Source organism: Aedes aegypti, chromosome 1 (assembly GCF_002204515.2).
Source record: "Aedes aegypti strain LVP_AGWG chromosome 1, AaegL5.0 Primary Assembly, whole genome shotgun sequence".
In the NCBI taxonomy this organism is placed as follows: Eukaryota; Metazoa; Arthropoda; class Insecta; order Diptera; family Culicidae; genus Aedes; species Aedes aegypti.
In genome coordinates, this window is record NC_035107.1 from 55,323,434 (window position 1) to 55,336,532 (window position 13,099).

General features: G+C 36.8%; 1 protein-coding gene across 1 annotated transcript in view; it reads right to left on the minus strand.

The window, feature by feature from the left end:
• The window catches only part of LOC5571799 (putative carbonic anhydrase 3), a 36,878-nt gene extending 33,912 nt beyond the window's left edge, over nucleotides 1-2,966 (minus strand). The window contains exon 1 of the mRNA XM_021853832.1: nucleotides 2,614-2,966. Within this exon, the coding sequence (XP_021709524.1) occupies nucleotides 2,614-2,644 (31 nt within the window). The 5' untranslated portion in view covers nucleotides 2,645-2,966. The remainder of the gene's footprint in view (nucleotides 1-2,613) is intronic.
• Between the last annotated feature and the right edge of the window lie 10,133 nt (nucleotides 2,967-13,099).

Here is a 13,099-nt window from a genome sequence, read left to right on the forward strand (position 1 = left end):
GCGAGAACTATTCGACTGGGCAATGAAACAAACTGATACATGTATCACCAAATTAAATTTTTATTATATATCTAATGAACAATATGTTAAAATGTCAGAGGAATTGGTGGAATTGATAAGGTTAAAAACTGTCTCTGGTACCGTAAAACGGGGTAACTTTGATAATGCGGGTAACTTTGATAGTGCAAGACCCCCAACATATTAAATGAAATAAAGAAGTTTCTGTAAATCAGTTAAGAAAAACGACTGCAAAAGTAAAGAGTATTAGTATGACACTTCATGCCAAAGCTATTTTCTTTGAAATCAAGTGCATTTGAGAATTTTTATTCAAAGATTAAAAAATTACAAGATTTTAGCATTTTTACAACGCTCACAAACAATTTGTTCTACGGCCACTATTTAAAAAAGTCATAATGAGTTCGTCACTTACCCATGACAGCCTAGTTATAGTAGAACATTAATTCGGTCTCAAATCTCTTAGCGAAAACCATTTTTACAATCTGGGACCATTTTTGTAATCTCAGTCAGAAATTTCCATATAGCGTTAAACGCCTAGAGATATGCAACGCCCTATAAATGTTCCGTGATTCATTCAATCTTGTTCGATTTAAACACCATTATCAAAGTTACCCCAAAACAGAAAACCGACTTTCGATTATATGAAAAATTATAGATCCATTCAGAATAAATCTTTTGGCAATCTATCAAGTGCAATCGATAGCTAGGATGTCAGTACTTGTTTTAAAAATATAAATTGTAATTCTTTGAAACAGCATGCATAAATATTGAAGTTTTCTTCGAAAAAACTATCAAAGTTACCCCGTTTTACGGTACCCAAAAATATCATTGTTTTATGCCTATTAGTGATACCCTAATTGCAGCCAAAAGGTATACCAATTCAGAGGATGAACCAAAAATATTCAATTTATTCAGTAAAGCCCAAAAATAATGTAAATATTCATGTGCAGATACTACGTTTTAGGATATATAGCAATAATAAAAATAAAAACAAACCACGACTTTTTTCATAAACATAATATTGACCCTTTCCAGACACCTGTTAAGATTGGCTTTGACCGAATAAGAAATTAAATATTATTGTAATATCTTTCCAACCATAAAAAACCATCGGATTGTTAGACGGAGTTGATTTTCTCATAAGCGGTATGGTGCGAGATCAATTGAATTTAATTAAAAAAAACTCTACATAATTCCGTTTTATTTCTTTTAACTACTCCCAATAAAACAAATAAAATCTATTTTGTGATTAAAACTCATTAATCACTTGATAATATGATCATACTAGACTATTTAAAGCGAAATAAAAATAAAATGAAAAATTTACTTTGGACTTAAAAAATTCGATGTTAGAAAAACTTTTTTCTCTAAAATATGCCCAATTTGCAATGTATGGACGACTTTTAGTAAATTTAATTGCGAAACTTTTTGCTTAAGGATGATCAAATTCTGAAATGGCCGTTTTTTAAATCGACTTTAAAGTTTTGAATCATTTTTTTTTTCAGTGTAGAAAATGTTTTTTATTTTTTCCATTTTTTTCTAAAACTTCAGGAAATTTCACGACAGTCCCCCATACAACACTTTTTTGTAGGTCTTACCGTTTTTGAGTTATACGAGTTTAAAAAAAAATTAAAAAAAAACTTTGACCCTTTCCAAATGTTAGTCTAGATCTATTTTGAAAAAACAAAATATGCAAAGTTTCTTAGTTTCACATAATTTTGACACCCAGAAAGTTTCATTGAATTCTGAAGGGGTGCTGCCAATCGCGTGTCAAGTTGGCGTGAAATCCGTCATTTGCTTGCTGCATGATAGTTCTCAGTTTCGTGAAACAGGCATGTCCCAATGGGATGTCGTTCCAAAGAGAAGAAAATGAGAAGCTTAATTTTTTTAACGGTCAAATGGTATAATTACGGAGGAAAAAGTTGACTTGATACCGATACTATTATGGAAACTCGAAGACCTTTGAATTTTCCACGGCATTCTTGAAAAGGGATCACGTTTTGTGATGAATAAGAAATCAGTAATTTGTGCAAAACTCTGATTGTATCACGATGTTTATATTCCATCATGGAACTTTGCATAGTTTTTCTAAAAGTTCAATGTTCAATGTTTTTAAACTGGAAAGTGTAATGCACTTGTTGTTTGCTTTTCGATAATTTATCGATGCACCACATTAGGCTGATTAATTACTGTAATCAGCCAGTTAAACCTGGATGGTTCAATTCTATATTGATTTATGAGAATGAATATTATCATTGTCGTCACAAAGCCAGGTCTAGCAAAGTACGTTTTCCCGCTGTCCGATCAATCAAAATCGCCACCGTCACTTAACATGCATTTTCGGATCTCTGATAAGCCATTCTCCAGTCCGATGGCCCCTTCTTCGATCAGTTAGTCATCACTTTTAACTAAGGTATATCTTGGGCGATTTTTTACGCCGTTTAGTTCTGGCGCGGTTCCTTCCGGTAGTTCCCATAATCGCAATCAGCGGGGTTGTAAAACACCTTATCCATCAGTCAATCAATTATCGTTCGAAAAACAATTGAAACTCAATTCATCCAGTACCATAATTCAACAACTGCTGTTCGCACTCACCAATCATTCCGATCAGCCAATTGGACGTCATTGTTGGATTTTTAAGGATTAAAATTAGCGGCCCTTATTTTCTGGCGTTATCGCCTTATCACTCGCGATTTTAATTCTCGAAATAGGTATATCACTTGTGTGTTTTCGGTCGTATATCACTCAAGTCCACTAATCAGTTGCGTTTCGATTTTTTTTCCAAACTTTGTGTTCCACAGCTGGTTATCCTACTATCCTCTCGACAGATTAGGCTATCCACCCCCGACAATCGTTCCCGACGGACTAACTCTGGCCGGGCTGTGACAGGTGCCTTTTTATAATGATTTTCCCAACGAAGACGACGGACCAGCAAGCAGCAGGAGCATGACAGCCCGCGACGATAATGATGGATTGACTCAACGAACGATGACGAGTTCGCAGCTCAGCTTCACCGCGATGGCGCTAATACATGTAATGTGCGAGGGAGCAACTGATTATGCTGGCGCGCGCGATTCATTGCGAGAGAGTGTTCTGAATAGCGAGCGACATGCGTGATTATCCCAGCGTTATCATCACTGGAGGCGGGAATGGGAGGAAGGTGTGAGCCCTACTTGCCTGATGCAACGTATCCTGATGATGCTTCAGGAAGCAGAGATCTTCTCTCAAGGACAGGTGGATGGAAAAAGGTAGAAGTCCTCGACGTTCTGCTTTGTGTTAGTAGTGCTTTAGCTAGTCAAGTTACAATTTAGCCATCGTTTCGAAATCACACTCCGGTAAACTTGGTTCCAATTTAGGAATAGTTTTGAGAGGGATTCAAGATTGGTCAAACAGTCTTGATAGTGAGTATGGGTATCACAATTGCAACATATGCAATTTCAGACATTTCCGTATCGTTAAGAAACCCTGCTATCTAGTGCATTGCAACCGGTAAGGGTATGCGATATTTAGAATGATTCCATCAATGATGCCACGAAACTTCCTCCGAATTCAATAAGGTGAAATTTTCAATTTCATTTGGTGCATTAGGCGGCAAAATTTAAAAAAAAAACTACTGGCCAAAATAATAACAGACCCAGACCTGCTGAACGACTTTGCCTCAATCGTCATTTTTATGAGTGGTCAGAAACCTGAGATTACTACAGGGCTGAGAGAGACTCGCGAAGAGGATAAATATCAAGGTCATAAGCAGCCCAGATTCCGCTGTCACGAAACGTCAAATGCAGCCCGCCGTTTGTATGGCTAAAAAATTTAAAAGTATTGTATTCGAAATAAATTGTTTTCAAAGCTTGTGGAGCTGTTTTCCAAAGTTGTTGATCAATCTAAACATAAGATTAGTTTTTTTTTCTCTAATGTCTGTTACGTTTGCTGGCATTAAATTTCACTCAAAAGGCTATTTATGATTCGGTGTGATCAAAACGCAATAATTTTTTGCTGAGAGGTTCATGTGACGGTTTGAACGGCTTGCACATGATTGGTATGAGCACAAAGTGGAATTAGAAAAAACTCAGCAATCACAGAAAAAGAAGACCATCTTCGCGAGTCTCGTCTCAGCTATAGGAGATTGCACGCCGCTGTTGCTAAGGTAAAAATTTCTAAGTGTATGACGTTTCGTGGTCTTGTTGTTTACGGTTCGGACTTAACCTTTCGGTCGTCGCGCGAATTTTTGTAACGCGAGTAGTCGCGCGTTGTACTTTGTACAACACCCTTGGTTTTGCGAATATCCCAGGAGTATTAACACTTAGAAAGATGACGTCTTCGGCAAAGTTGTTCAGTAGCTCAAGGACTATCATTATTTGAGCCATGAAATTCGGGATTTTGCCGCTAGGCGGCGCTAGTGAGCATGAAACTTTTGTTTCGCGGATTTAAGGATCCTGACCACTTAGAAAGATGGCGTCTTCGGCAAAGTTGTTCGGTAACTCAAAGACTATCATTGTTTGAGCTAATTGATTCAAAATTTCTCCACCAGGCAGCGTTAGTGAGCATAAACTATTTGTTTCGCAAATATCTCAGGAGCCTGATCACTTAGAAAGATGGTGTCTTCGACAGAGTTGTTCAGTAGCTCAAATTCTTTCTTTGTTTAATCCTTAAAGTTCGAGATTTTGTAGAATAATGATAATCCCTGAGCTTCTGAACAACTTTGCCGAAGGTGCCTGTCTAAAAAGTCAAGATCCTGCAGTATCCGTAAAACAAAAATTTAATGCTCACTGGCGCCGCCTGGTGGCAAAATATCCTATTTTTTGATTCAAATAATGATAGCCCTTGAGCCACTGAACTACTTTGCCGAAGAGACTATCTTTCTAAGTGGTCAGGTTCCTGAGATATCTGCAAACAAAAGTTTCATGCTCACTAGTGCCGCCTAGTGGCAACATTTTGAATTAACTAGCTTGAACAATGATAGTCCTTAACATACTAAACAACTTTGCCGAAGACACCATCTTTCTAAATGGACTGGCTCCTGAGATATCAGCAAAACAAAAGTAAAACTTCCATGCCCTCTAGTGCCACCTAGCGGTCAAATTCTGAATTGAATGAGGTTCCATCAGATAGCGCTTCAACTTCAGAACAACTTTACAAAAGATCCCAAGTTTCTATATTATCTGGATTTTGAGATATAACGATTTGAAACTGTGGTTTCCTTGAACCGTATATAGTGCGTTCATTATTATGCGACTTCCATGTACATTTGTTCATTTTACCGTATTATAAAGGGCCATACTGTAAATAAAAACTGTCGAGTATTGTTCTTAAGAAGATTCTTGAGGAATACATTTTGGTTTGGTGTAGATAGATAACTTTGTTGCAAAATAATAGCATATAAATCACAATTGTTGTACAAAGTACAACAGCGCGATAGCCCGAAGGTTAAAAAAAAAACTCTGTTCGCGGAGCAGCTTACTATCGAGTTTTTATGCAAATTTTATGCAATAATGGATGAGAATCGGCCGGATCAAAACCGTTCACAAGATTTTCCATATCCCGCTATACGCATGCAAGTTAGATTTTCCGGAACTGGCTTAGCGGAAGGGTATCTCAAAACTTCGACCAGTTGGAAGAGTACTCTACTCGGGAAAGTTGTACATGACAATGCTCGCTTTCTTAGGTATCCAGCTTTTTCCGTTAGCTTGCTATAATCTTTGAATCATTTCTGATATTTCTTGTGTACACTATAATTTTTATAGCTAGGTCGTAGTAAGCTTTGCGGTTTATGATGATTTTTATGTTGACAAGATAACGTCAAATATTTTCGTATTGTAGTTAGCTGCCCATAACTGCATATTGCACTATGTTCGACAAAAGTAGGCATTGAGTAAATGGGATACCAAGCTTGCATTTTACTGCAGTATGGGAGGAAACTAAAATTTCAAAAAATCATTACGAATTCAAAAGAGCTTATTTGAGGCTGAAATTTTGTACAACTCATATCGCATATTGGGTGAATAGTCAGAAAATAATTCTGATAGAAATTTCGTTAATACTATATTATGAGGCTCATGTATAATCTCAATATGACTGTTATGCGGTTACAATGGCCAATGTGACAAAACAACTTGGTATTTTTTTTTCGAATTTTCTAGAAAAATCTCATAGATTTTAGTAAGTTGATAGAATGTATCTATCATTTGATGACTCTCCATGGTATTAACTCCAATTTGTGAAAAATGTCGAATGTGACTGTTATGCAGTTATGGGCAGTTAGCTGAGTTTGAAGAAAATTCAATTTTAATCTCCTATTTTTCTTACCTAATAATGATTATTTTATTTTAGGTTTGGCGAAAGCAGGCAGGTGAAAGCTTATCAGTGAGAAATTGGTTATAGTTGGGACTGTACAATGAGTACCTAATGTTAATGTGAATATTGCGATTAATCTACCAATGGATTTAAGATAAGGCCTGTTCATTTAAGAAAGTGGACACGTGTTTTTTACAGTAAACTGTTTATTTTCGAAAAAAAATCATGAGTTTACCTAAAATACATGGAAATCAACGTAATTTCGACCAAATTCACATAAATTTGAACATTTATTGAGCATTGCTGGAGAATGCTCTTACTTTTCTCATGATACCTCCCATAAGGTTCTGCACAACTTTTTTCGGAACTTTTTGTTGTGCTGCTGTTCGTTGTGACCACATTTTATTGAAAAAATCGATGGAGCTTGCTTCTCTTCCATCCTTCTTAAGATGTCGTTTGATTATTGCCCAATATGTTTCAATGGAGCGTAGTTCTGAGCAATTTGATGGATTCGATCATTTTTTCTACAAATTCGACTTTTTCCTTCTTGAGCATCTCCAAAGTAGCTGAAGCATAGTGAGCCGATGCTAAGTCTGGCAAAAACAATGGAGACATGGTATGCTTTCAGTAGATGGGCAGAAGCAATTTTTTAATGCATTCAGTTCTGTAATTTTCGCTGTTGATTGAACCCGTCGTGAAATATGTAGTATTGTCATACTGCAGGAGCAAATTTCTTGCCATACCAAATCATTTTTCCCAAATTTTTCTATTGGGATGTATCGTACATCGTCAGGAATATCTGTTTTGGCCAAAGCGTTGAAAAAATTCAATTTGGACACTTCGCGATTTTAGCCAAATCTCGGAACGACAGTTTTTCTGTACACCATTTGTGCAGAAAAAAATTGCGAGTCGCTTGGAATTTATATTTTTTTTTATGTCAACTTTTGTCTGCTGTCAAAATAAACACTTGGGTACACACTGAAACAAAATTTTATTTGTTTTTATGGAATTTTCACACCAAAATGTTAATATTTAGATGTCCACTTACTTGAATGGACAGTCCTTAATGGTACCGAAATTATTGTGAATTAAATTTTTACCGAGATTTTCCATGTTACACACCATTTTAGAACGAAGTTGTGTACATAATCAAGACAGCTCAAGGTGCGGAATAATACCCCGCCCTTGCTTCCTACATTCTAACATAAACAGTACTACAGTAAGCCCAAACCGGAAATAACAATTTAAAGTTTTACCGTTACGTAGAACAATTTTCAAATATTTCAGATCATTCCTACCCTCCATACAAAACAATAGCCAAAATGGCTGCCTTCAGGCTCAGGCATGCGGTGAAAATCAGCGTGAATCGGTGAAAAAGGACTGGCTATTATGTTTGTCTAGAAACACAAACACATTGGATGACAATTTTATTGGACTATTGGACTATCATATAATTTCCAAAAAGGTCACGTAATCCATGGTTCAAACAAAGCTTTGCTGGGGCTGCCTGTACTTCGTTCCGAATAAGTGAGCCTACAATGGTGTTCACAATATTATCCTTTCAATTTTCAGTAGTAGCTCTTTCCACTTGTAGACACAAAAGTCCTTCGATGTCTGGTACCTAAAATGATATAGGAATAGACTTATTGGAGAAAATGATAAACTTATAATTTAGTTTATTCGTAACACAAAAAGATGAACTCCAAAACATATACAGTGAAAAATATTGACAGCTCGATCAACAATTTGAAGACATAGCTTACTAAGATCATGCTATAAAATGTGTTGGCAAAAAAATATCAATATCAAATCACCCCTCGCAGTTTTATAGCCAGCGTAAAAAGCTGGATTAGGTGAACCACGTGGTTTTATCGGATTGAAGAAAGTGTTATTTTAACATAATAGCGTTTTGGATTGAGCTCTTATGAGCTGGGATCCTCCACATAATTTAAATATTGTTCAAGAAATCTTAACCATTTATATTCAATTCAATAATCTTTATTTTGTCAGAACAATTTATAACTTTATAATTTCCCTTATAACGCTGACTGTCCGGTTTCGATTACCGTACACCCCCGTTAATTTGAACGGTACCTCATGCAAACCATCGGTGTTCATTTTTAATTTGAACATCTAGTCACCCTAGAAACGTGATTCTGGTCACCTCGTTCACTGTTTTGTTTTGATTCTGCGTTCCGTTCCACAGCGTTACATTTCAGTTTACTCCGTTCCATGAGCTAAATGACGTTTTAACCATTTTTAATCTGAACGATGTGTAATTGAGCGGGGTACAGATTAAAAAGTGTTCAGATTAAATGTGGTCAAACCAAAGGGGGTACCGCGGTATTATAAATTCCTGAATGGAGAAATATCAAGGGGGTGGTTACTCTACGCAGTGTGCCTTGTGCAGCTTTAGTACATTTCGGCACACTAATTGGCACACCTTACCAAAATAGGTTGCTATAAAAATCACAGTGAATTGAAATTTCCGTCTCAGCAATCATTAAGTTTTCGGAGATGTTTGCTATTAACCTATGAGCCTCTGTACGTGCCATAAATTCTTTTGTTCTTATGACTTTTACTGTGCACCGTGTGTTGGTGCTGTCTCGCTCTCTCTCACGGGCAACTTGTGAACAGGGCCGGCAAACCAGCAGAGTGCCCAACCGATCTGAAGGTGATGGAATCGGCTCTGGCCTCTCTCTTCCACAACGATCCCGTACATAACCGTTGTGGCTCTGTGTCACAATTCCCGCGTTGTCTTAACATTCATGTGGGCCGTTTTCTAAACCTTTCGATTGAACGACATATACTTTACATGGCTTTCTCGTTACTTTCCCCTGCGATAATAATAAGTAAAATGTGTCTCGGAAAACTATACCGCTGCATAGAAACCCGTGACGGGGAAGTAATGCAAAATTTGAGAGCCAAACCAGACGAAAATTGAATATGTCAATGAGCCTCTGTACGTGCCATAAATTCCTTTGTTCTTTTGACTTTTACTATGCGCCGTGTGTTGGTGCTGTCTCGCTCTCTCTCACGGGCAACTTGAAAACAGAGCGCACAGTAGAAGTCAAACGTTTTATGGCATGCAGAGGATCATGCTGAGAATGTTTTTCCATAGTTTCAATTCATTAATTTTTATGGCATGTAGTATTTTAGCATGTTTGGCACGCTTGGCACACCTTGGCGCTCTGAAGGCACAGCTGTGCTGAATGAAGCGCGTAGAGTGAACAAACCCCACCCCCCCCCCCCTTGAAAAATATAGAAGGAATTCTTGGAGGTGTCTCCTGTATTACATCTAGAATTCTTTACAAAAAAAATATATGCAATTTTGGTAGCGTACTGTTAAAAATGGGTTAGCTGTCGAGAATATGTAAAATCCCCTGGATCTTTCAAAAGTGATTGACATTCACAAAAAAAATCAGAGCATATCCAATCATCTTCATTCTGTTTCAATTTGGCCTACACGGAGAACAAAATATGGCATTAGTAATTAATTTTCCTGACAAATTAACTATATTCTAAGGTTGTTTGAGAAGTAACTATAAATATAGTTGATTTGACGAGTGCGCATCGTACCTTCGTGCAGTACGTACACGAATTCTCTCTGCTCTTGGAAGTTTTTTAAAAACTACCTAAAGCAATAAAACAGTACTTTTCAGTGCTACAAAAACAGTACTTTTCAGGGCTAAAATAAAAAAAACGGTGCCTTTAAGTGCTATTAAAACAGTACTTTTCAGTACTATTTTTTCTACTATTGATCCATTAACGATCCTTATTTGAACCCGTGCCTTCGATTTTTCGTTGGATCCGTTGGCGAAAGCTAGCGGTGGTAATCCTTCTTGAACACCGGCTTGGGAAAAAGCTCTTAGGAGGTCTCGTCTTCTTTCGTTTATTCACTAAACATGATTGCATGGTTGGCTGTCACTAAACGTGGCAAGAATGGAAGAAAGGACGTTTTTTTTTTTTTTTTAATTTCTTTATTAGTATCATTCCAAACATTACATTCATTTCTTATATCTAGGTGTTCTGTGTTATAAGACAACACTATCATCATAAAACAAATTTAAGATTTTATTAACATTTTGTTAACAACATATAACATTTCATTTGCCGTAGCAGTTCAGATTTTTTACAGGTGAGTTGTTTTCACCTGCTTATAAGAGAAAAAAAAAAAACGCTTTCAATATACTTAACCTAACTTAACCTAAACATATAACTCATTAATCGTGGCAATAGAAGATTGCAACGATTTTTGCCTGAAATTATTAATGATTGTATTTGAAATTTGTTCCAATGTTTCAACATTGGATATTCTATGTAACTCATTGGTACTATACCAGGGAGGAAGCCTCAGAATCATTTTCAAAATTTTATTTTGAATTCTCTGCAGAGCTTTCTTCCTGGTATTACAACAGCTAGTCCATATTGGTACAGCATACAACATGGCTGGCCTGAAAATTTGTTTGAATATCAAAAGCTTGTTCTTAAGACAAAATTTTGATTTTATATTAATAAGGGGATAGAGACATTTTACATATTTATTACATTTGGCTTGAATGCCCTCAATGTGATTTTTGAAAGTTAAATTCTTATCTAGCATGAGCCCTAGATACTTAACTTCATCTGACCAATTTATTGGAACCCCTCTCATCGTGACAACATGTCTACTTGAAGGTTTCAAATAAAGAGCTTTTGGTTTATGTGGGAATATTATTAGTTGAGTTTTGGAAGCATTAGGAGAAATCTTCCATTTTTGCAAGTATGAAGAAAAAATATCCAAACTTTTTTGCAATCGACTACAGATGACACGCAGGCTTCGTCCTTTGGCGGAGAGGCCTGTGTCATCCGCAAACAAAGATTTTTGACATCCCTGAGGTAGCTCAGGTAAGTCAGATGTGAAAATATTGTATAATATTGGTCCCAAAATGCTGCCTTGAGGAACACCAGCTCTTACAGGAAGTCTTTCAGATCTGGAGTTCTGATAATTAACCTGAAGTGTACGATTTGACAGATAACTTTGAATTATTCTAACAATGTATGTTGGAAAATTAAAATTTTTCAATTTTACAATCAAACCTTCATGCCAAACACTGTCGAATGCTTTTTCTATGTCTAGAAGAGCAAGACCAGTAGAGTAGCCTTCAGATTTGTTGGAACGGATCAAATTTGTTACACGTAAAAGTTGATGAGTGGTCGAATGTCCATGGCGGAATCCGAACTGTTCATTGGCAAAAATTGAATTTTCGTTGATGTGGGCCATCATTCTGTTCAAAATAACCTTTTCAAAAAGTTTACTGATGGAGGAGAGAAAGGACGTTTCTCCGGAATGCGAACTTTCTACCAAGGGTGAAATGGATAATAATGATAATTGCATCGAAATGAGCAATCTGTTTGATGCTCTAGACAAATTTTCCGAACACCAAATCGAAGAAGTCTCTACCCTAGGCTCTTTGATTCAAGTGAAGAAGCAAAAAGTGCCGCCTATCGTAATCAGTTTTTCCGAATTTGGGTGATTCAGGCAGGTGATCTTGAACTTCATTGGGGGAATGTTCGAAGTCGTCTTGAAAGGTCTCTCAAGTGACTATAAGTCACCTGAAGAGATCAAAAATGGAATAAATGATTTACTTGGATTTTCCCCAGTCCAAGTAATCATTATAAAATAGAGAACCCGATATGGCATTGTTCGGGAAGGGTTTTCTCAAGAATATTATTTAGTTCACTTTAACAAAAAAGATCTAAATGATATTAAAGCTCTAGAAAAAGCTAGACTTATGTTTGATGTCCGTGTGACATGGGAACATTTCCAGAAACCTGGAGGAAAATACCAGACCCCCACTCAGTGCCATCGGTGCCAAAAGTGGGATTATGGTACAAAAAATTGCCGCATGGATGCTAAATGCATGATTTGCGGAGGTTCTTCTCACGCTAAGAACGTCTGTCCAGTGAAGTAAGATACCGATAAGTTCAAATGCGCGAATTGCGAGGGCAATCATAAGTCAAATTTTTGGGCTTGCCCTTCGTGTAGGCGAGTCGTCGAGGCTCGTGCCAGGCGATAACGATAATTTCCCTCGTAAAGTTTCGAACAATGTTCATTTTTCAGATAACGATCGCTTGATTAAGGATCATACCGATCAGGAAGATTATAATCATGCTAATTCACAAACTAATTTTAATCCGTCGGGTAGCCTGCTGTGTTTGCTGTTTTAATTTCGAATGTATCTACCCAAGGAAAATCCTTTGCTGATATCGTAGCAGGTAATTTGAACTCCTCCCCTTATTAAACTACGAGTACCCGTTCTAATTGTTTCAAATCAAATGAAAAAAAAACCCTGCCGCCACAGGTAACTCTTACTCAGCTTCTTCGTCTAACGAAAATTCTAATGGGAAATCATCAAATGTACCCACTTCAAGTGATATGTCTGCCTCTGATTTTAATTTTCTAACTGAACAATTGAATCTAATGATTGATGCAATGTTCAAAGCCACCACTATGACTAAAGCAGTCCAAGTAGGTGTAAAATTTACTAATCAAATTGTTATTGAATTACGTTTTTCTAATGGATCCAAATAATAATTTAAATATTTTAAATTGGAATGCTCGGTCTCTGAATGGTAAAGAGGACGAGCTGTTTAATTTTCTTACGGTTAATAACGTGCATATAGCAGTTATTACTGAAATGTATTTGAAACCTGGATCTAAACTCAAGAGAGAACCTAACTTTTTTGTTTATCGTAATGATCGACTTGATGGGGCATGAGGGGGAGATGCAATCATCATTCGGCATAT